Here is a 22,301-nt window from a genome sequence, read left to right on the forward strand (position 1 = left end):
GGTTTCCACTTTCCCTCCAGAAATGAGACACTCTGCCACCCTCAATAGTCAAAAGATAGCGAGGTTTGGGGGCTGGGACCTGGGGTAAAGGTGGGATGGGACAGTAGACAGAAAAGACTCGGGAAGAGGGTCAGGGGGCAGCCAGAGACAACCTCCCAGAGATGCCAGAATCCTGGCTGGGCTGAGAAGGGCAGGCAGGGCTTAGGGTGGAGATGGAAGGAGGGAAGAAGGGTACTCCAAGTGTATGGGTCAAGCATATGCAAGAAGGCTGCACTCGGGCCAGAGTGGGCTTCGAGACCAGGTGAGACACTTAACGGGTCTAATCACCTTTGCACAAGCTTTCATCTCTGCATGGATTACCCTTCATAAATTATTGTATGTATGTACTTACCGATTGCTCTGCTGATGGGCTGAATCCATAAGAAAAACCTGGCTGTGTTGTTTATCACTGTACCCCCACTCCATTGTAAAAGAGAATCTGACCCATAGTAAGTATTGCATGAACGAATCACGGTATTATTACCATACTTTTACAGGTAAGGAGAGATGGTTCATGGAGTAAAACTCTATGCCCAGGGTCATGCTCTAGAAACTTATTGCTAGCATTCACCGAACCCCTTCTGTGAACCAGACACTGTGCTGAGAGCTTCACACATAGTTAATCATTTTATGAAGTTGACACAATCATTACCTTACCCTTGTTAAGGATGAGGAAACTTTGATACAGAGAAGTTAAGTAACTTGCCTGAGATCACAGTTGTTATGGTATAGGATCTGAACCCAGGCAGCCTGGCTCAAATTGTTAACAATCATGCTATTCTTCCTCCATGTAAATGTTAATCAGTGGCAGATTCAAACCCAAGTCTGCAGCCTCCAGAACTTCACTTCTGGACCACAACATTCCATTGTCTTCAAAAAGCTTACTTGAGCCCTAACCGGTTTGGCTCAGTGGATAGAGCGTCGGCCTGCGGACTGAAGGGTCCCAGGTTCAATTCCGGTCAAGGGCATGTACCTTGGTTGCGGGCACAACCCTGGTGGGGAGTGTGCAGGAGGCAGCTGACCGATGTTTCTCTCTCATCAATGTTTCTAATTCTCTCTCCCTCTCCGTCTCCCTCTCCCTTCCTCTCCGTAAAAAATCAATAAAATATATATTTTTTAAAAAGCTTACTTGACCAATGTCAACCCCAATAAATTAAATTAATAAAAAAAGAAAGTGAAAAAACAACCAATGGGCTGTGACAAAATATTTGCAAATCATACATCTGATAAGGAACTAGTATCAGAATATATTAAGAAATTATACAAGTAAGAACAAAGTTTGAAGACTCAAACTTTCCAATTTGAAAACCTACTACAAAGCTATAGTAATCAAGACCATGTGATACCAGCATATGGATAGACATATAGAACAATGGAATAGAATTATACCCAAAAACAAACCCTTACATTTATGGTCAATTGATTTTTGACAAGGGTGCCAAGACATTTTACTGGGGTAAAGAATGATATTTTCAACAAATGGTACTGGGATAATTGGGTATTTACATGTCAAAGTTGGATTCTTTTTAAAAATATTTTATTTTTTAAAATAGATTTTTATTAATTTCAGAGAGGAAGGGAGCGGGAGAGAGAGATTGAAACATCAATGATGAGGGAATCATTGATGAGCTGCCTCCTGCACACCCCCTACTGGGTATCGAGCCCGCAACCCAGGCACGTGCCCTTGGCCGGAATTGAACCTGGAACCCTTCAGTCCACAGGCCAACACTCTATCCGCAAAGCCAAACCAGCTAGGGCCAAAGTTGGTTTCTTACCTCACGCCACATACAAAAATTAATTCCAAATATTTTGAAGACCTAAATGTAAGAGTTAAAACTTAAAAACTCTTAGTAAAAACTGTAGGAGTAAATCTTCATGACCTTTGGTTAGGCAAAGCCTTCTTAGTCAACACCAAAAGCACAATCAACAACAACAAAAAAGATAAATTGGACTTCATTGAAATTTAAAACTTTGTGCTATTTTATGGTATGTGAATTATATCTCAATAAACACAAAACTTTTGTGCTTCAAAGGACACCATCAAAAAAGTGAAAAGACAGACTCATAGAGAATAGACTGACAGCTGTCAGAGGAAGGGGGTTGGGTGGAAAAGGTGAAAGGATTAAGCAACAACAACAACAAATCTCACAGACACAAACAACAGCATGCTGATTACCAAGAGGGAAAGGTGGAGAGGTAGAAGAGAGTGTAAGGGGGGTAAATGGTGATGGAAGGAGACTTGGCTTGGTGTGGTGAACACACAATACAATATAACTAATGTTATAGGATTGCACACCTAAAATCTATATGGTTTTATTAACCAATGTCAACCCCAATAAATTAAATTAATAAAAAAAGAAAGTGAAAAAACAACCAATGGGCTGTGACAAAATATTTGCAAATCATACATCTGATAAGGAACTAGTATCAGAATATATTAAGAAATTATACAACACAACAATAAAAAGACAACTCAATTTTTAAATGAGCAAAAGATCTGAATGGACGTTTCTCCAATGAGTACATGAAAAGATGCTCAAAATCATTAGTTATGAGGGAAATGCAAATCAAAACCACAATGAGATACCATTTCATACACACTAGGATGGCTATAATAAAAAAGGTGGACAAAGACAATTGAGGATGAAGAAAAACAGGAACCCTCATAGATAGGAATGTAAAGTAGTACAGCTGCTTTGGAAAATAATCTGGCAGTTCCTCAGAAGTGAAAGGGAGTTAACATATAACCAAGCAATTCCATTCCTAAGTATATATGAAAGAACTGAAAACATGTTTACACAAAAATCTGTACACAAATGTTCATAGCAGCATTGTTCAGAACAGCCAAAAAAGTGGAAATAACCCAAATGTTTATAAATTAATGGATTAAAAAAATCCATACAGTTGAATATTATTCAGCCATAAAAAGGAAATACTGATAGATACTATAACATGGATGAGCCTTGAAAATGTAGCTTAGTGGTTAGAGCTTCAGCCCTAGGACTGAAAGGCCGTGGGTTCGATTCCCAGTCTAGGGTTGGATTCCCTGTCAAGGTTCACTTACCTGGGTTGCAGGTTAATCCGAGGCATATGTAGGTGTCAACTAATGGGTGTGTTTTTTTCACATGGATGTCCCCTCTCTATTCCTCTCTTTCTCTCCTCTCTTCCCTCTCTCCCTTCCACTCTCTTTAAAAATCAATGGAGCCCTGACCGGTTTGGCTCAGTGGATAGAGCGTCGGCCTGTGGACTGAAGGGTCCCAGGTTCGATCCCGGTCAAGGGCATGTACCTTGGTTGCGGGCACATCCCCAGTAGGAGGTGTGCAGGAGGCGGCTGATCGATGTTTCTCTCCCATCGATGTTTCTAACTCTCTGTCTCTCTCCCTTCCTCTCTGTGAAAAATCAATAAAATATATTTTAAAAAAAAGTTAAAAAAAATCAATGGAAAAAATATCCTGCAGTGAGGATTAACAAAAACAAACATGCTAAGTGAAAGAAGCCAGACATAAAAGGCTACATATTGTACTGCCTGCCTGAAATAAGCAAATTCATAGGGACAGAATGTAAATTAGTGGTCTCCAGGGTCTGGAGGGGTGGGGGTACAGGGTTTCTTTTTGAGGTAATGAAAATGTTCTAGAATTAGTGGTGATGGTTACACAAGTTTGTGAATACACTAAAATTATTGGCTTGTACATTTTAAATGAATTTTATGGCAGGTGAATTATATCTTAATTTTTAAAATATATTTTATTGATTTTTACAGAGAGGAAGGGAGAGGGATAGAGCGTCAGAAACATCGATGAGAGAGAAACATCTATCAGCTGTCTCCTGCACACCCCCTACTGGGGATGTGCCCGAAACCAAGGTACATGCCCTTGACCAGAATCGAACCCGGGGCCCTTCAGTCCGCAGGCCCATGCTCTATCCACTGAGCCAAACCAGTTAGGGCTATATCTTAATTTTTTAATGAAAAAAAAATAAAAAGGCCTACTTGAGCACTTACTATGTGCCTGGTGGGGCTCTGGCAATCGTTGTGAATCCTTAAGGGCTCCTAGGGTTTGGTGGTGCCACTACCATTAAAAAGTTAGAAAAGGGGAAACTGAGGTTCACACAGAATGAGCCCGCTTGAGCTGCAAACACTCACCTCTCCTTTGCAGGAGTAGTTGATCTTCAGGTAGTACGGGAAGCCCAGGTATTTCTGCAAGGAGAAGTTGGGCAAATGTCCAGAGCCCAGTCGGATGCACCTCCAGGACCTCTCCCATTCACCCGACCCCAGTCCCCTCACCTCCTCCGGGTCGATAGGCGCGTCCACCAGAAGACTAAACAAATTGTCCACTGTGTCCAGGGGTTCTTGCTCAAAGAAGCGGTCACTCCCATGGTTCTTGCCTACCGTCTCGAACTTGTTCAGGACAACCTGCCAGGTGCACTCCTGGTTATCCTCGACAGCCCACAGCCTCCACGGTGACAACAGCACCGCCATCAGTGACCACAGCACCCACAGGACTCGGAGTCTCGGCCACGAAGGGCCAGCAGGGTTCATCACGGGGCAGCGCGCAGCGTGGCTGGAACCTGGAGAATGCAGGAGTCAACACCCGCTAGCAAGACTTTTCTCCGGGGCCACCTTCTGAGATCCCACCTCTGTCCTTGCTTCGCCCAGCTCCTGCATTTGGCCCCCCACCTGCTCCGGGCCTCGCCTCTGCTAGGACTTCTGGCCCCCACGCTGCTCTTGCTCCTGGTCCCGCCCCTGCTCTTGCTCTGGGCTCCGCTTCTGCTCCCGACCTCGCTGACGCCGCAGGTCCTGCATCTACTGGGAAGCGAGATCCCACCTCCGCTGTTTCTCCGGGTCCCGCCCCTACCGCCGCTCCTGGCCACGCCCCCGCTGCTGGTTTCGCTCCACCTCCTCATCGCTCCCCTCAGCCTTGCACCATCCTTGTTTTTTGCTCTACACTTGCCCTGCACCCGGTCTCTGTTTCTCGCTTTGGCTGCGTCCCACCTATTTCCCACCCCACCCCCAGTCCTGCTACTCCCCCAGATCTCGCACCTGCACCTGCACCTGCACCTGCACCTCGCCTCACCCCCACTTATTGGCCCGCCTGCCCACTTCTTTTTGTATCGCCCCTTTCTCCTCGTTAGAATCTTGCCTGCTTACGGGATGCTGTACTTAGCCCGCCCCGCTCCCGGTCTTGGACCTTCTCCACGCCCCGCCCCGCCCGCCCCTTTCCCTGTCCCCTCCCGTTTCTCACCCAGAGCTTGCTTCCCGATTTGCCTTTGTTCCCAGTTCCTCGACCTGCCCCTTATCAGCAATCTTTTCCCCCTGGACCTGGACCAGCTGCTCTTCCCGAGCCTACGCCTCGCCCCGTCCCTTCTTGGAGACTTTGCCTTTCGATCTCTCCTGGCCCTGCACCTATCTTCATTCAGTGACGGGGCTATCACCTTTTCGTCTCACCCCCTCTGCTCAGCACCCCTTTCCACGCTCTGGACTCAATGGGCTCCACGCCCGGCCTCTTCTCGCCCCGCCGCTACTCGGCTCGCTGCTTCTCGCCCTGCCCTCTCTCCGCATCTCCCCGCCTCCGCGCGGTGCCTCTGCTCTCCTCGCTCTCCTTGCCTCTCCCCCCCTCTCCATCCCCTTCGCCCAAATGGAGGGCACCAGGCACCTCCCTTTTCTCCCCACCCCGAGGTACCAGTCACTTCGGTAAAACCGGCCAACCGTCACTGGGCCGCTCCAGCCCCGTTTGCTTTCGCCCGAACTTCCTCAACCGCCGTCCGCCTCGCGAGGCCCGGGCTGGGCTGTCTCCACGGCAACGCGCCTGTAACAGGCTGGCGGCCGGGACTGGCCAGCAGAGGGTGTTGGAGGCAAAGGTTGTGATACCTTCGCGTGCTTCTACCCAATCAGGCTTTTATATTAAAAATGCTACACCTAAGAAGAGTTTGGTCTCCTTGTGGGAATTAATCTGACTGCAGTTTAACACGCTCCTCAACAAAACAGAACAAAGGCAGCCATCGTGTAGAGTTATTGTGGGAAGTCAATAAGGTGACACGGGAAGAGTGCCTGGCACAAGTAAATAAATATTCAGGTTAACAATTTCCATTTATATCCTGATGCCTAACAAGGATTCAGTCCATGACTTTTTAAAATCCTCACCCGAGGATGTTTTATTATTATTACTAGAGGCCCGGTGCACAAAAATTTGTGCACTGGGGGGGGGGGGGTCCCTCAGCCCGGCCTGTGCCCTCTCGCAGTCTGGGACCCCTCGGGAGATAACGACCTGCTGGCTTAGGTCTGCTCCCGGGTGGCAGAGGGCAGGCCCAATCCCTAGGTGCAGCCCCTGGTCAGGCTCAGAGCAGGGCCGATTGGGGAGTTGGGGCGCCGCCCCCAGTCATGCAGAGCAGAGCGGATTGGAAGGTTGCGATGCCACCCTCAGTCACGCTCAGGGTAGGGCCGATTGGGGGGTTGAGGCACCGCCCCCTGTCACACTCAAGGCAGGGTCCATGGGGAGGTTGGGGCGCCACCCCCTGTCACGCACAGAGCAGGGCCAATGAGGGGGTTGGGGAGCTCCCCCCTGTCACGCACAGAGCAGGGCCCATCAGGGGGGTTGGGGCTCTGTACCCTGTCACACACAGAGCAGGGCCCATCAGAGGGGTTGGGGTGCCGCCACTCTCACACTTAGAGCAGGGCCGATGGGGAGGTTATGGCTCTACCCTGTCATACACAGAGCAGGGCCCGTGGGGGGGGGGGTGGTTGGGGCACTGCACCCTGTCACACACAGAGCTGCAGGGCGATCAGGGGGTTAGGGAGCTCCCCTGTATCAGGCACAGAGCAGGGCTGATCAGGAGGTTGGGGCGCCTTCCCCTGTCACACACAGAGCAGGGCGGATAGGGAGGTTGTGGCCCCGCCCCCTGTCACACACAGAGCCGCAGGTTGATCAAGGGGTTTGGGCGCTGCCCCCTGTCACACTGATCCTGGTGCCGGGAGACCTCGCGGCTCAGCTGATCCCAGTGCTGGGAGGCATATTACCCTTTTACTATATAGGATAGAGACCTGGTGCATGGGTGGGGGCCGGCTGGTTTGCCCTGAAGGGTGTCCTGGATCAGGGTGGGGGTCCCCACTGGGGTGCCTGGCCAGCCTGGGTGAGGGGATGATGGCTGTTTGCAGCTGGTCACACACCCTTCAGGGTGGGGGTCCTCACTGGGGAGCCTGGCCAGTCTGGGTGAGGGGCTGAGGGCTGTTTTCAGGCTGGCGGGTGGCTGACGCTCCCAATTGCTCCTTTTTTTCTTTTTTTTTAAATTCTGGGCCAGCTTTAGCTCTGGCTCCAGCTCTGAGACCTCTGCTGCTGAAAGCAGGTATCTGGTTTGTTTGGGTTCTATAATCGAAACAATGTATAACTCCAGCTCTGAGATTCCGGCCAGCTGAAAGCAGGTTTCTGGGGTTTTGTTTAGCTTCTATATTTGTTACAATATTTCAAACTGCAAGCTCAGAGGCCGGCAAGGCAGGCGGGGAACGTTGGATTCCTCCATCACTGAAGCAAGCAAGCCCATGTTAGCTTGAAGCTGCCTGGCTGCCGGCCGCCATCTTGGCTGGCAGTTAATTTGCATATCACCCTGGTTAGCCAATGGGAAGGGTAGCGGTCGTACACCACTTACCATGTTTCTCTTTTATTAGATAGGATTATTATTATTACTAGAGGCCCCATGCATGGGGTCTGCCACCTGCCCCCAATTGGGGTGGGGGGCAGTCGGGGGCAGGGAAGATGGTGGTTGCACTGGGCACCTCTCCTGGACACCTGACTGATGGTCCAGACTGTGAGCAGTTTTCCTCCTGATCACTCATCATTCAGGTGCCTGGTCTATGAAGGCTGGAGAGCATTTACTTACTTAGAATCACTGATCAGGGTGGGGTGGGGGACCATAGGGGGGAGGGGCCACCCCACCATCAGCCAGTTGGGCTGTAGTTTGTGTCATAGCCACTGGTCATTCTGGTAGTTCTGCTGTTCGGTCGCTTGGCTTTTATATATAGATTATTATTGATGAGAGAGAGAGAGAGAGAGAGAGAGAGAGAGAGAGAGAGAGAGAGAGAGAGAGAGAGGAGACATACATTTTAGAGAGAAACATGGGTTGGTTGCCTCCCTTAGGCTACCTCACTGGGAGTGAACCTGAAACCTAGGTATGTGCCCTGACCGGGAGTTGTACCTGCAACCTTTTTGATGTGTGGAAGACGCTCCAACCAACTGAGCCACCAGGCAGACCATTACTTTTTGATGAACTGCAAAGCTGACTTTATGCTAAACCAGTAGTTTTCCAACTTTAGCGTGTATTAGACTTGCCAGAAGAGCTTGTTCAAGCAGGTTGTTGGGATCCACCTCCTGAGTTTTTGATTCAGTAGGTCTGAGGTGTGGTCTGAAAATGTGGTACTTCTAGCAAGTTTCCAGGTGTGGAAGCAGGAAAATACAATTTCCTCCCACCTCTCTAAGTTCTTCTGGACTTATGATTAGATTAATATGAGACAGGTTATCAGGAGAAAAATGTCACAAGTTTATTTCAGATGCACATGCAGGGGTGCCATAAAACAGCAGACCCAAAGAGGCTTGGGGCAGTTGAGGTTTATATGCCATTCTGGAGTTAAGGGGGTTGTGGTTTGCCACTTCTAAGGCAGGAAGGCAATTCACGTGGAGATAGAAAAGCAGATGTTCTGTAAGTAAATGTTTGCTGAGCTTGTTTAACAATGGGACACAGAGAGGACTCTGGTCAATTAAGCCTTTCCAGGGTCCCCCCTCCTATCACACCTGGTTCCTATTGAATTGTAGTTAACTCTGACGATAGCTCCCATCAGGAGCAGGTCCTCTATCTCTTGTTAAAAATAACCAGCTTGAAATAATCAGCATCTCCAAAGGCATATTTTCAGGTGGTAAACTTTGGTGCGCCCCCTCCCAGGTGACGCTGATACTGACGGTTTGGGCCCACACACCTTGGGAACCGGTGCTCTAAAACCTTTCATGACTCCCTGGGACTTCGGGGAAACCTCCAAAGTTGGTTTCCAGAACCCTGCCTGTTGGCCTTCCTATCCAGCTCTTCTCTTTTCTCCCTAAAGGTATATGTAGCCCACAGCCTATTTACACAGAGCAACTTGAATTCCTGGGTGAGGCGTGTTCTCTCTCCAGACTGCACATGCTGTAGCACCTTCTGAAACACTTTTCTCTACTTTGTCGGTGGCTGAACACTTTCCTTCCCTGGGGTCTTGTGACACATGGCCAGTCCCTATCCCTCCCCTGACCACACCAGAACATGACCATCTGGGAACCGGTCTTTGTTTCCCGCAAAATCACAGACTTTAGTATGACAGGGCCTAGGGCTTTCTGTCACTGTTGTTCCCAACTCTGTCCAACACAGAATAGGTGTTCTAGGTAAATGAACAGTTGATGGATGTGTAGGCTCCTGCCCCTAGCCCACCCACAGGCCAGGGAAGAATGACTTCATCTGAGAGAGAAAACTCAGCAGCTGTGTACCTGAGCCCTTCTAGATTCCTGAGCAGAATCGGAGAGACTGGTATCTTCTCATGGTACCCCAGCTCAGAAATACAGCCCCATGAGGGGTGCCTCTGTTAGACCTTGATACAAAGGTACATCCTGCAACATCCTTTATGCCAGAAACTGCCAACCACCCACATGTCCATTAAGGAGATGTTGGAATAATTTATGGGATGTGTGTCCTAGAGGAGGCACTGCAGAAATTAGAAAGGATTTAAGACCTACTTGTGTGTCTCTGGGATGACCTATGAATTACACTGAGTTGGTGAAAAAAAAATCAAGGTGCAGAAATGAGAATATTAGAAAAAGTATATAAAATTATACATAACATATAAAAAAAAAAACAAAGTGCAGAAATGATAATAATGATTAGCTGACATTTTAATGAATACCAGACACTGTTCTAAGAGCTTTACAGATATTAAATTGCTTAATTCTCTAACAAGCCCATGAGGTAGGTGCCATTATCCTCCCATTTCACAGATTGGCAAACTCAGGCACAGGGAGGCGAAATCACCTGCCCTGATTGGGAGTGGTAGAGTTCTGATTTCTATCCAGGGACTCTGCCTCTAGAATCTGTAATGGTAACCTCCTCGTCACACCAGGTACCATTTGTGTAGAGTGAAAGACACTGACACACATGTATATTGCTCGTATTTGTCTGAGAACTCAGTCAACACAGCCTGAGTGCTGGAGAAAGATTGACTTTCCACTGTATACTCTTTTGTGCCTTTTGAATTTTTAGCATGCACCTTCTTTAAAAATATTTTTTTGTTGATTTCAGAGGGGAAGGGAGAGGGGGAAGAGGGATAGAAATATCAATGATAAGAAAGAATCATTGATCGGCTGCCTCCTGCACAACCCCTACTGCAGCGATTCTCAACCTGTGGGTCGTGACCCTTTGGGGGTGGAATGACCCTTTCACAGGGATCGCCTAAGACCATCGGAAAACACATATATAATTACATATTGTTTTTGTGATTAATTACTATGCTTTAATTATGTTCAATTTTAACAATGAAAATACATCCTGCATATCAGATATTTACATTACGATTCATAACAGTAGCAAAATGACAGTTATGAAGTAGCAACAAAAATAATTTTATGTTGGGGGGGTCACCACAACATGAGGAACTGTATTAAAGGGTCGCGGCATTAGGAAGGTTGAGAACCATTGCCTGCTGGGAGTCGAGCCTACAACCTGGGCATGTGCCCTTGATTAGAATTGAACCCAGGACCCTTCAGTCCTCAGGTTGAAGCTCTATCCACTGAGCCAAACCAGGTAGGGCGGCATGCACCTTTTTAAAAATGTCTTCAACTGAACAAGGTCTGGTTTCTTTTTCAAGAAGGGGAGAAACAACTGCCTCCCCCCCAGCTGCTGACTTTAGCATGGTGAGGAGACAGAAGACTGCGAGGCTGAGGAAGAGCTTGACAGTAGGTGTTTCTGAACTCCCATGGGACAAGGTGACCAATCAAAACCTTGCTCAAATCCATTTGCCACTTCCTGTGTGACCTTGGACAAATTATTTGATCTCTCTGGGCCTCCTTTCCTCAACTATAAAATGTGGTGAGAATGTACCTAACAGTTGATAAGAGGGGTAAGTAAATTATGTATCAAGGGCTTGGAGCAGTGCCTAGCTCATAGTAAATCCTATATGTGTTTTCTATTACTATTATTAAAACAATCTTGTGTGCCTTTTTAGCATGATTTGACAATGTTGACTTCTTCCTTCCTAAAATACTCTCATTCTCTTACCAATATGGGGCCTTTACTTAGAAAAAGAAGCCTCCTTTTGGCATATTTAGCCTTGAACTTCAGACCCTATTTGTGTCCACCCTGCTAGTCAGGCATCCCTTATGTAAGTCCCAACCTGCATAATTATACATGATGGCCTTGGCTGATTTGTTAATCAATATCCACCCATCTTCCCACTCTCCGGCCTTTCTAATAGAAGCCCAATTTCATTCAAGTATTCACCAGCCTCCAAGCTGAAACCTCACCCCCAGCCTCAGTTCTGGGGAACAGGGGGAGTCCTGAAGAATCTAAGCTAATCCTGAATTCCTCAAGCCAATGATTGGCTCAAGATGGGCATGTGAGGCAATTTTGGCCAGTGAGATGGAAGAGGAAGTCTGCTGGGAGGCTTCAGGAAAGGATTTTCTTGATTCCAGAGACAGCATGGAAAAAGATGCCACTCTCTTCTTGTACTAAAAATTACCACATCTCCTTGTGATGCCTGGGCCTGCAGCAGCCACTTTGGGGCCATAAGGGGAGTCCATGTGGAAGCCAAACATTCAGCTGAGGGTGGAAGAGCAGAGTGGGAACCTGGGGCCCAAGACCCTCCTGGAGCTTTCACTGTATCATGCCTAGAGCTCTCCCCAACTCTGGTGATGTGCAATATTCACTCATCTCATTGTTTCACCTCGTGCCATTCTGGATTTTGTTACCTGCTGCCCAAATCTTTCCTTACTGATACAAAATATAAATATCCTTAGGCTGATTTCTCAAGGCTGGTCTTCTCTTCACTCCTACCTCATGGCCTTGGTTCCTGCATCTGTCTCCAGCCTCAACTACTCTGAGCCTCAGCCCTGGGGGCTCTGTGGCCTCCTGATATCTTCCTCTGAGTGTCTTTAGCCCCTCACACTCACCATGTTCCAAACTAGCCTCAGCATCTTCCCTCAAACCTGTTCTTTCTCCAAGGCTCCAATCTTGATGGCAGTTGACCATCCCTTGCACCTTTCCATGGCCTTGTTCCCTACCCCAAATCTATAAGGCCTATGGCCTGTCCACTTGGTCTTCTGAGCATCCTTCCACCTGTACCCGCTCCTGTGGGCTCTGTCCAGCGCCATGATTTTCTGCTTTGTTCCTGCCATAGCCTTCCCTGGGCACCCAGCCTTTGTCTCCCCCTCTCATCTACATCCACAGAAAAGCTGGGGGATTTCCTAAGGCACAAACCCAACTATGACCCTGTTCTGGTAGAAACCCTGCTGTGATTCTCTAGTGTCCTCAAGAAAAAAGCTGTTTCCCAAGCTGATCATTTAAAGACACTTAAGAGGGGCCCATGTCAACTACACCACTATCCTTCCCCATTCACTCCACACTAGTCACAGAAGCTGATGGCTAACATGCTTTCCTACCTCCAGGCCTTTGCATACATGGTTCCTTCTGTCTGGAATTGCCCTTCCCATTTGTCTATTAAGGCCTGGCTCAGATGCACATCCCTTGTCACCTTCATAGGGTTTGGGAGAGGTAACGGCTCAGTAGATGGACCTTTGGTGTAAGTGCTATTGCTGATGTATCATTGGGCGGGGGGCGGGGACAGACAGGAAATCTATTGCTTCCTAGTTCTGTGTCTAAAACAAGGAACGTCCCTCCTATGCCTCAGTTTCCTCAACTGTGGAGAGAGGATAATATTGTATTTTCTCATGCAAATTACCCAGAACAGGGCCTGGTCAAAGCATCACAGAATAACATGGAAGGTTCTGTGAAGTCATCTTGTGAAGTACTATTATTATTGCCATTTTACAGATGAGGGACCTGAGAATCACAGGGGAAGTGGCTGCCCGAGGAGATGGGCAGTATGCAACTGAGTTGGGATTTGAACCCAAGCAGGCTGGCTCCAAAGCTCACAGAATATGCACTTAGTGCTCCACAAATGGGAACAGTTGTTACGGTAGTGCTGTGGCTAAGAACAGTGCCTTCTGTGCCATTCGGATCCAGACTGGGATCCTGTTTCCTGCTGAGGAAGACTCTAGGACCCAGGCCTACCCCAGGGCTCTCTGCATGGGTCTTGCTCCCTGGAGACACCTGAGGAAAATCAGTTACACCTTCTTCCCTTGACTGCTACTCATATTTCAGGAGTGAGTTCAGTTGTCCCTTCCTCCAGGAAGTTCTCCCTGACCTTCCAAGTTATATTGGGTGCATTCCATGTTTTCTCCATCACACCACTGACCACTCTGCGTCTGCTATTAAAGACCTGCCAGTTCTGGGCTCACTGTGTGGGGACGTCTAAGTTACTAGACTATGAGCCCCAGGAGAACAGGGCCCAGCTACATCACTAACAATGCCCAACATAGAAGAGTTTGGGATGAATTAATATACAGGTGGGGCAAAAGTAAGTTTACAGTTGTGAGTACACGAAACAGTTTATTCTAGTATTATTTATTGATCATTGTATCATTTTCCATATGAACAACTGTAAACCTACTTTTGCCCCATCCTGTGTTCTTTCCAATGGACAGATAAGAAAATGAAGGCTCAGAACGGACTGTCACTTGCCCAGGGTGAAGTGACTGATCTAGTGCCTGAAATGATACCTGAGCCCAGAGCCTGGTAGAACTGTAGATGTTGAGTTGCTGAGAGAAGCAGATGGAATAAAAGAGTAAGAAAAAAAGAGACGTTGAGAGGGAAAGACAGAGACGGTGAGAAAGCCAAAGAAGCACTGAATGAGGGGGAGATGAGAGAAGGAGCCAGAACAAAGCAATGCAGGTGCTTGGGGAGCCCAGGACAGGTACGACAAAGGATGGACAGCTGGTGGCAGTGCTCTCATGAGCACTGGCATGTGCCCACGAGGGTCGTATGTCAGTTCCAGTCACATGGTCCCTCAGCCGCAGGCTAGGTCCATCCAGTCTCAAGGTGCCTGCCCCAGCTACCTGGGGATGGAGGCGTAGTTGGTGTGGGAGCTGGTGGTGAGTTGCTGGTGTGGTTCTGACTGGGGACTCAGAATGTCCACCCGATCATCCTCATCCTCATGGAAGCCGGCAGGGCGTGGGCTGGGCAGCAGGATGAGCTCTGTGAGGCCGTAAAGGTCAGACACATGCCGGACAGTCTGCAGCACCAAAACCATGGCAATCAGACCCAGGAAGAGGTAGGCTGCAAAGACAGCAGAGGGGCCATGGATGAACTCAGAACCTTGGCAGGCCCAGGGTGGGGCTGTGACCCTCAACTTCCCCCTTGTACCCTCCAAGACAAGGCTGTGCCCTCGGTCCTGAGCCAGCCACCCTACTCACCTGTGACCAGCACCTTGTAGAGGGCCCGGTAGGGCTGGCCGGGGGCTTCACCAGGCACATAGTCACCCAGGCCAATGGTGGACAAAGAGATGAAGCAGAAGTAGAAGGCATCCAAGAAGCTCCAGGCCTCCTCAAGGTGGGCAAAGATTGCGGCGGGCACCAGGAAGCAGGTGGTCACCATGATCCCCAGCAGAACCACCAGGTGCCAGAGGGCCAACCGCCGGGAGTCCCAGCCCCAGCGCATGCTCAGCCAGGACAAGGGTGCATGGGTCAGCAGCAGTGACAGGCGCTGGGCTGAGGCAGTCAGCAGCAACATGGTGGCCGGCACGCCCAGGAGCGCAAAGACAATGGAAAAGGCCTTGCCCGCATCAGTCAGCGGTGTTGTGTACCCATAGCCTGTGGAAGTAACAGGGAAATCCTTCTGCCCACTTGGCACCTACTTGGGGTCTGTGGCCATCCTAAGCCAAGACCTAATGTTACCCTTGAACTTGCCCCCCATTCTTTCATTTCTGGTCACCCTTGACTTCCTTATCACTCACAACCACTTTCTGTCAGTGAATCCCATTGTCTCAAATTTCAAGTAGACCCCAAGTCCATCCACTTCACACCACCCCACCTTCATGTCTACCCCGTAGTCTCCTCCCTGGCCTCCCTCCTCCACCTCCACCCTTGCCTTCACAGTCTGTATCCCCCACGCAGCCCGAGGGGCACTGTGAACACCAGTGTTAAGTCATGTCCCTCCCCTGCTCAGAGCCCCCTGGTGGCTCCATCCCACTCAGGAGGAAGGACAAAGTCCTCATCATGATCCTGAGGACCCACACAATCCAGCAGGGAAATACACTCCCACCTCAGGGCCTTTGCACTATCTGTTCTTTCCCTATGGAATACATTCCTTCAGGTTTCCACAGGGCTCCCTTCTTCTCCAGGTCTTTGTTCAGACATCACCTTCTCATGAGGCCTTCCCTGACACCCTTTATTTTGTTGTTGTAATCCTCACCTGAGGATATTTTTCCATTGATTTATTTAGAGAGAGTGGAAGGGAGGGGGAGAGATACAGAGAGAGAGAGCCATCTATGTGAAAGAGACACATCCATTGGTTGCCTCCTGAATGTGTGCCCCTGCTGGGGCTGGTGGAACCGGCAACCTGCCCTTGATGGGAATGGAACCCTTCAATCTGTGGGCTCTATCCACTGAGTCAAACCAACTAGGTCTGACCACCTTATTTTAAATTTTTACAGCTTCTCACCCAACTTTTTTGGTTTGTTTTCATAGCACTTAACACTGTCTAACAAACTATATGATTTACTTATTTGGCTACTCTCTGTCTCCCCCATTCGGGTGCCATCTCAGGAGGACAGGGGCTTCTGTTTGCTTTGTTCAATGCTATAGTGCTGGTATCAGGCACAGAGTGGGCACTCAGTCAATAGTCAAAATAATAAATGAAGGGTGCAGCCTCAAGTCTGGCCCCCTGTACTCTAAAATGGGTGTGACAAGCCCCAGTGACTTCCTGGAGGGCCGTGAGAACACAGGACCACAGGACCATTGGTGTGAGTTCTGCAAACTGTAACATGATACAGGGGGATTCAGGTGTAAGTGAGACTGGCTCACTGTTTTAATGTATAATTTAAAATATCTTTATTTCCCAAATAAATCAACCCAAAAGGTCAGAGATATGATGGGGGTGATAAGGGGCCTGGTTAATGTTGAGGTCAAATGTTTTTAGCCCAAAAGACTGCAGATCCATCCCCCTGATCAAAAATAACATGTGGAATCATGCAGATGAACACATCTCCCATACAAAGGGATCTGATTTTTTATATACTCAAAAAATTGAGAGTAAGGGCTGGAAGAGATTCCTGTACACCCATGCTCATAGCAGCATTCTTCACAGCCAAGTGTCCATCGATGGATGAATGGGTAAACAAAATGTAAATATATACAATGGAGTATTATTCAGCCTTATGAAGGAACATGCTACAACATGGATGAACCTTGAGGACATTATGCTAAATGAGAAAAGCTAGTCGAAGAAAGACAAATACTGTATGATTCCACTTATATGAAGTATTTAGAGGAGTCAAAATCACAGAGACACAAGTAGAACAGTGGTTGACAGGAGCTGGGGAGAGGGCACATGGGGAGTTGGTGTTTAAGGGTAGAGTTTCAGTTTTGCAAGATGAAAATTGTTCTAGAGATGAATGGTGGTAACGATTGCACAACAATGTAAATGTACCTAATATCCCTGAAGTGTACAATTAAAAATGGTAAATTTTATGTGTATTTTACCATAATAAAAAATTGGGGGGGAAAAAGGCTCTGGCTTTCGCTATACACATGGCCACCTGGAATAAAGACATTCCCTCTTTAATGGGGTTTCTCCATTAAAACCTTTGTATTAATGAGGGTTGGAGCCATAAAGAAAAAACCTCAAATAATAATTGCGCAAATAAGATGCAGCTAGGTGTAATTAGAATAATTTCTGACCAATGAGGCATACATGAAAGAAGCAAACAAGTTCCAATAAGTGTCCTTAAAGAGAGGGTGGCGCCACCCTAGCCGGTTGCTTAGTGGTTAGAGTGTCAGCTGTGGACTGAAGGGTTTCAGGCTTGATTCTGGCCAAGGGCGCATGTGCAGGAGGCAATCAGTCAATGTTTCTCTCTCTCTGGCTCTTTCCCTCCCTCTGCCTAGGGTGAGGATTAACAACAACAAAGAAAACACACACACACACACACACACACACAGAGCCATAAAAGAAAGGGAGATGCCTATCCCCTTCTTTCTTCTTTCTTCCCGCTGGCTGAAATACAAACAGAAAGGCAGGAGCTGAGCAGCCACCTTGGACCATGACGTGACCTCGGGATGGAAACCCTGCACCGAGAGTTATGGAGGCGCTCTGACCATGCAGCATCATTCCAGAAATAGATTTCCATCTTATTTACGCAGCTATTATTTGAGGCTTTTCATTTATGGCTTCAACCCTCACTAATACAAAGGTTTTAATGGAGAAACTCCAGCAGTCAGCTGAAATGGCAGGTATGCAAATAATCTGAGTCTCAACTTGCTACCTCAAAGAGCAAAGTTCAAATCAGTTTTTTGCCATTTATTCCCTACATGACCTTGACCCAATGACTTTCCTCAGAGTCCTGCAAAATGGGCTCATAAAAAAATGTCTTCTTCAAATGCAATAGTAATAACCCTTCCAGGGTGGATTGCATAGCATCTAGCAAGACATAAAAAGAGTTACCATGGCAGTCATGCTCACTTCCGGGATGCTGATCCCACCATCTCTGGCCTCAACTGGAGCAAGTCTGCCTGAATCAATTCCAGGCCCAAGGCCTTTCTCAGAGGGCTCGGGCCTGACAAGACCAGAGGTGCCGTGGAAGAAGTCTCTCTGAAAGACTTTTGGCTTTTCATTTCTCAGACACATTCAGAGCTCCAGGCTTTCCCACCAATAACAATGAAAACTGAGGCACAGAAAACCTGTTATTATCCCCAACCCTTCAAACTTACAAAGACTTCCTCCTGACCAAACTTTAGTTAGGCTCCTCTTGACTAGGCCGTTTTAGCAAGAATGCTGTCAGTTTAGGGAGAATTCCTCCACTCTTGATATCTGATCACATTCCTTATTTTCCACCTTTGAGAGCTGAGGTCTTGGCCTTTTGCAACAATCCCATTAAGCCAGTAAATAAGAATCCCCTCTCTCTTAATAATTTCCCGTCCACTGATCCCCTCACTCTGCTCTCTATCTCCAGCTGTCTTTGTTATATTCAGAATTGAGTTCAGTCTCGCTCCCTTATTGCAACAACTTACCATTTTTAACAAGTACCTGAGTAATTTTTCATTTCAGTATACACACGTCACTCCTCTTCATGCAGGCTTCAGAGGTAGTGCAGTGTATTGGTTAAGAGCATGGGACTCTAAGGCCTGATCGCCTTGGTTCAAATTTCTACTCTACACCTTCCTAGTTGTGTGACCTTGGACAAGTTGTCCAATTTCTCTGGGCCTCAGTTTCTATTGCTAAAAAAATAGGGCCAGACCCGGCCCATGTGGCTCAGTGATTGAGGGTCTACTCATAAATCAGGAGGTCAGGGTTCAATTCCAGTTGGGGCAGGTGCCTGGGTTGCAGGCTCAGACCCCCACCAAGGGACTGTGTGGGAGGTAGCCAGTTGGTGATTCTCTCCATCATTGATGTCTTTCTCTCCCTCTCCCTGAAATCAATAAAAATACAGTGTATTTATTTTAAAAAATAGGGCCACTAATGGTACCAGCTTTACAAGGCTGTTGTGCTGATTGAGTTAAAGCCCATACGTGGCAACTCTTCTACCAGGTTTTATTATTACTGTGAAGTAGGGAGTGTTACTATTCCCATTTTACAGATGTGGGAGGACACTGAGGCCTAGAGTTGAGCAGCGGGCTGAGCAGAAATCCGAACCCAGGCTGTGCATGCCTTGAGTTTGGCTTCTTCATCTGTCCTCTTGGGACAACTTCTCAGAAGCCAGGATCTGGGAGGAGGTTGATGGAGACACTCATGTGACCCAGTGAAGCGCAGGAGCAGGTCAGGCAGGCCCAGCCAGCGGAACAGAGTATAAGAGGAGCATCCAGCTCTGCTAACAATGGACTTGGTTTGCTGGTCCACACAATGGGGCACCAAAGGCAAAGGCCACCTGCTACTGCAGGCAGGGAGCAGGAGTTAGGAGTCTGCTAGGCCTGCCCCAGCCCCCATCTCTCCTCACCCCCAGGCCAAATTCCAAGCAGAGAGAGGAAGAGGGAGTTTTGGGGAGAGGATGTGAAAGGACCAGCAGAGCCTTGACAACAGGGATTTCCCAGGTCTGCAAGTGCTGAGGTGGGAAGGGATGTCCCGGGCAGGGCTGGGGGAGGGGGTTGGTCCTACCTGAGGAGGTTGGTTTCTGGTTTGAAAAGGATCCTGGATCCAGAGGAAAGGTGACAGGCCTCAGTGGAGGCATTTTCTGGATTACAAATGGGACTGGGAGGAGATTCCTCAGGCAGAGGGGGATTATGAGCCTGAGGATGTCTGAGAGGACATGATGAGCGTAGACAATGCTAAGGGGACGATGGGACAGGGTGGATGTCTCGGGTCCAAGGGTGGAAAGTGGTAATGGTTTTGACTGGACACTGGGGAGGGCTCTGGGGGTACAGGGGGCCTGGAGTATCCTTGGTCCAAATCAGGCTGTGGCAGTGTTAAACAGGGAGTTCCCAGCTGCGGGTCTAGAGATTGGAGTGTTTCCTAGAGCCTAGGAGATTCCCTTTCTTGGGAAATCCAGGTTGAGCAGGGGTAGCAGGTGCAGAGAGCAGAGTTCCTGGGCTGGAATCGTGTGATGGCGTGTGTGTGTGTGTGTGTGTGTGTGTGTGTGTGTGTGTGGTGGGGATTCTGCTCTCAATGATAGGGTGTGTGGAGGGCACTGGTGTCCCTGATAGAAGGTCCAGGTGGTTCTGGGGCTTTTGCTGAGAGTGATGAGTCTCAACTAGGGGTTCTCAGGTTCAAAGAGGCCCCCATGGGGAGACCCTGGTTTGGAAAGCAGAAGGGGTTTTGCTAGAGCCAGTTTTGAGATTGGAGGGGAGGGAGTCCTGGCTGGGGGCTTCTGGAGGATAATCTAGCTCCCTCCACGACGGTTGTCTCTCATACATCCATAGTTAGGGGCTGCTAAAATGGAATTTCAGGTCCAGAGAAAACCAAAGCGTCTCTATTGGGAGAAAACTCTGCATTGAGGGCTCCCCGATACAAGGGAGATGTCAAGACGGAGTGGGGTACGTGGAGAGGGGTCCTGTATCTGGAGTCAGGGCTTACCTGCTGGGGAGTATGAGTATGAGAGAGGCAAAGGCCACCTGCTACTGCAGGCAGGGCCCCTTTCAGGGTAATGGTCACCATCCAGAGGAGGGGCCCTCTCAGAGGGAGGCCCCAGGTCCTGGCTGAGGGATCTCTACTGGCAGTAAGGTCTTTAGTGATGGCACCCTGAGGGGGTCTGGAGATTCGGGGTTCTCTCTAGGACCCAGAGTCAGGAGGAGGTTGGGATAGGGCTTCCCGAAAGGCTTCCAGGAAAGATCTATCTGGTCAGTCAGGAGACACTGTTTGAGGGGGTGGTATTCTGAGACCAGAGTCTTGGGTGGCTGAGGTCCGAGTCCAGAGAGGGTGAGGGTCTCAGGCCCAGGGTCCCAGGTCCTCGCTGGAGGTTTCTGAGTGCAGTCCAGGCCCAGAGGGGCCTGGAAGGGCCATGTCTCCAAGGGGTGAGGGAGAGGAAGAATGTCCCAGATGCTCCCTGGCAGGTACTGAGTACAGCCCTCGTCCTGGAGAACTGAGTGTTTTTCTGCGGGGAGGAGAGGCTTGGCTGGGGGCTTCCCGAGGGAGGCAGATCCCACGACTGTGGATCCCGGATTTTCCTCCAGGGGTTTTGAGGGGATCCCAGGCCCAAAACGGACTGGAGTGATCTGCTGGGACAAGGTTACCTCCTGAGGGCTCCCGAGTGCCCCTGGGGGTGGGTTCTCGCTAGTTTAGGGACTGGGGCGGCGCTCACCTACCCACGGTGGTGACCAGTGTGCTGGCAAAGAAGAGAGCTGAGGCAAAGTCCCAGGCGGGGTCCGAGGCGTTGGCGGGCCCCGAAGCGTTGGCGAGCGCTGCGCGTCCCAGCCGGCCGGCTGCCAGCACTCGCTCCACGAAGGCGTCCAGAGCGGGGGCGGCCAAACACGGGCTGCGCCGCAGCAGCTGCTCCCGCAGCATCTCCAGCTCCGCGCGGAGCCGAGCCTCGTGCGGCCCCTCCAGTCGCGCCACCAGCAGCGCGCCCAGCCCTAGGTACACGGCGTAAGCGGCCAGGGCGCCCGCCAGGAGCGCGCCCCGCCGCATGGCGCTCCCCGGCTCCCACCGAGCCCCGCCGCCCCGCTGACGTGGCCCCCGCCTGTAGATGGCCGGGCGCTCAGCTTTAGTTCCGGGAGCTCGAAGCACGGCCTTCAGCTCCCCGAAGAGGAACCCGAGAAGAAAGGGGAGGGGAGGGGAGGGGCAGGAGAGGGAGGAGAAGCGCCCCGCCTCCGGGAAACTGAGGCACGCCCCACCGCCAGGTGTTAACACCGGGAGGGTGGAGCTCAGCACTCCGGGACCCAGGAGACTAACCGGATGGAAAGAGTGGGGCATTCTGCCTTTCCCTCTCTGCGTCCCAGGCGTCTTGATTCCTTTGTTTAGAAAGAGTCCGAACTCTCCTTTCTGCTCAAGGACCGAGAAGTCGCGCCCCAACTCCTCCGGGCCATCTTGCTGGGCTACAAGATTGTGCTTTTCATCAGGGTGCATGGCTGAGGGGACCAGGGGACAAGTTGGCATCCAGCCCTCATCCCATTCGCCAAGTCGTGCGCTCTGGAGTGGAGTTGCGTCCACCGGTGGGGAGGCCTGTCTAAATCACAACGGACACCAAAGGGTCAGGGGTCCTCGTGCCCTTACGGACAGAATCGGGATATTTAGCTCTTCACCAGATCTTTGCTCAGTGCCCACTTTGTGCCCGACCCTTTGCTGAGTGACCAAGACAGTTCTGGAACCTGCCTTCAGGGGGCTCCCAGCACTTCAGAGTGACAGCCCAGAAAGCAGCACGGCAGTGACCAGGGCTGGGATGGAGGATGCCCAGAGGAGGCAACTACCGCCGCTTTTGAGAAATCAAGAGCTTCTGGAGAAAGGAAATAACTGAAGTGAGAGAGGAAGGATGAACGGGAAAGAGCCAGGGTCTCTTTTCCAGGCAG

General features: G+C 49.5%; 2 protein-coding genes across 2 annotated transcripts in view; both read right to left on the reverse strand.

Annotated features, from left to right (window-relative positions):
• Positions 1–5,809, reverse strand: part of CATSPERG (cation channel sperm associated auxiliary subunit gamma) — a 38,560-nt gene extending 32,751 nt beyond the window's left edge. The window contains exons 1-2 of the mRNA XM_036346097.1: positions 5,718–5,809; positions 4,181–4,605 (exon numbers count right to left, since the gene is read on the reverse strand). Coding sequence (XP_036201990.1) covers positions 4,181–4,576 — 396 coding nt within the window. The 5' untranslated portion in view covers positions 4,577–4,605; positions 5,718–5,809. The remainder of the gene's footprint in view (positions 1–4,180; positions 4,606–5,717) is intronic.
• Positions 5,810–13,703: 7,894 nt separating this feature from the next.
• Positions 13,704–21,739, reverse strand: KCNK6 (potassium two pore domain channel subfamily K member 6). Its single transcript, XM_036346098.1, has 3 exons — positions 21,102–21,739; positions 14,568–14,963; positions 13,704–14,430 (listed from the first exon to the last, which is right to left on the reverse strand). Exons 1-3 carry the CDS (start codon positions 21,706–21,708, stop codon positions 14,207–14,209), a joined length of 1,227 nt encoding a protein of 408 aa, XP_036201991.1. The 5' UTR covers positions 21,709–21,739; the 3' UTR covers positions 13,704–14,206.
• Positions 21,740–22,301: the final 562 nt, after the last annotated feature.

Source organism: Myotis myotis, unplaced genomic scaffold (genome assembly GCF_014108235.1).
Source record: "Myotis myotis isolate mMyoMyo1 unplaced genomic scaffold, mMyoMyo1.p scaffold_m19_p_19, whole genome shotgun sequence".
Taxonomy (NCBI): Eukaryota; Metazoa; Chordata; class Mammalia; order Chiroptera; family Vespertilionidae; genus Myotis; species Myotis myotis.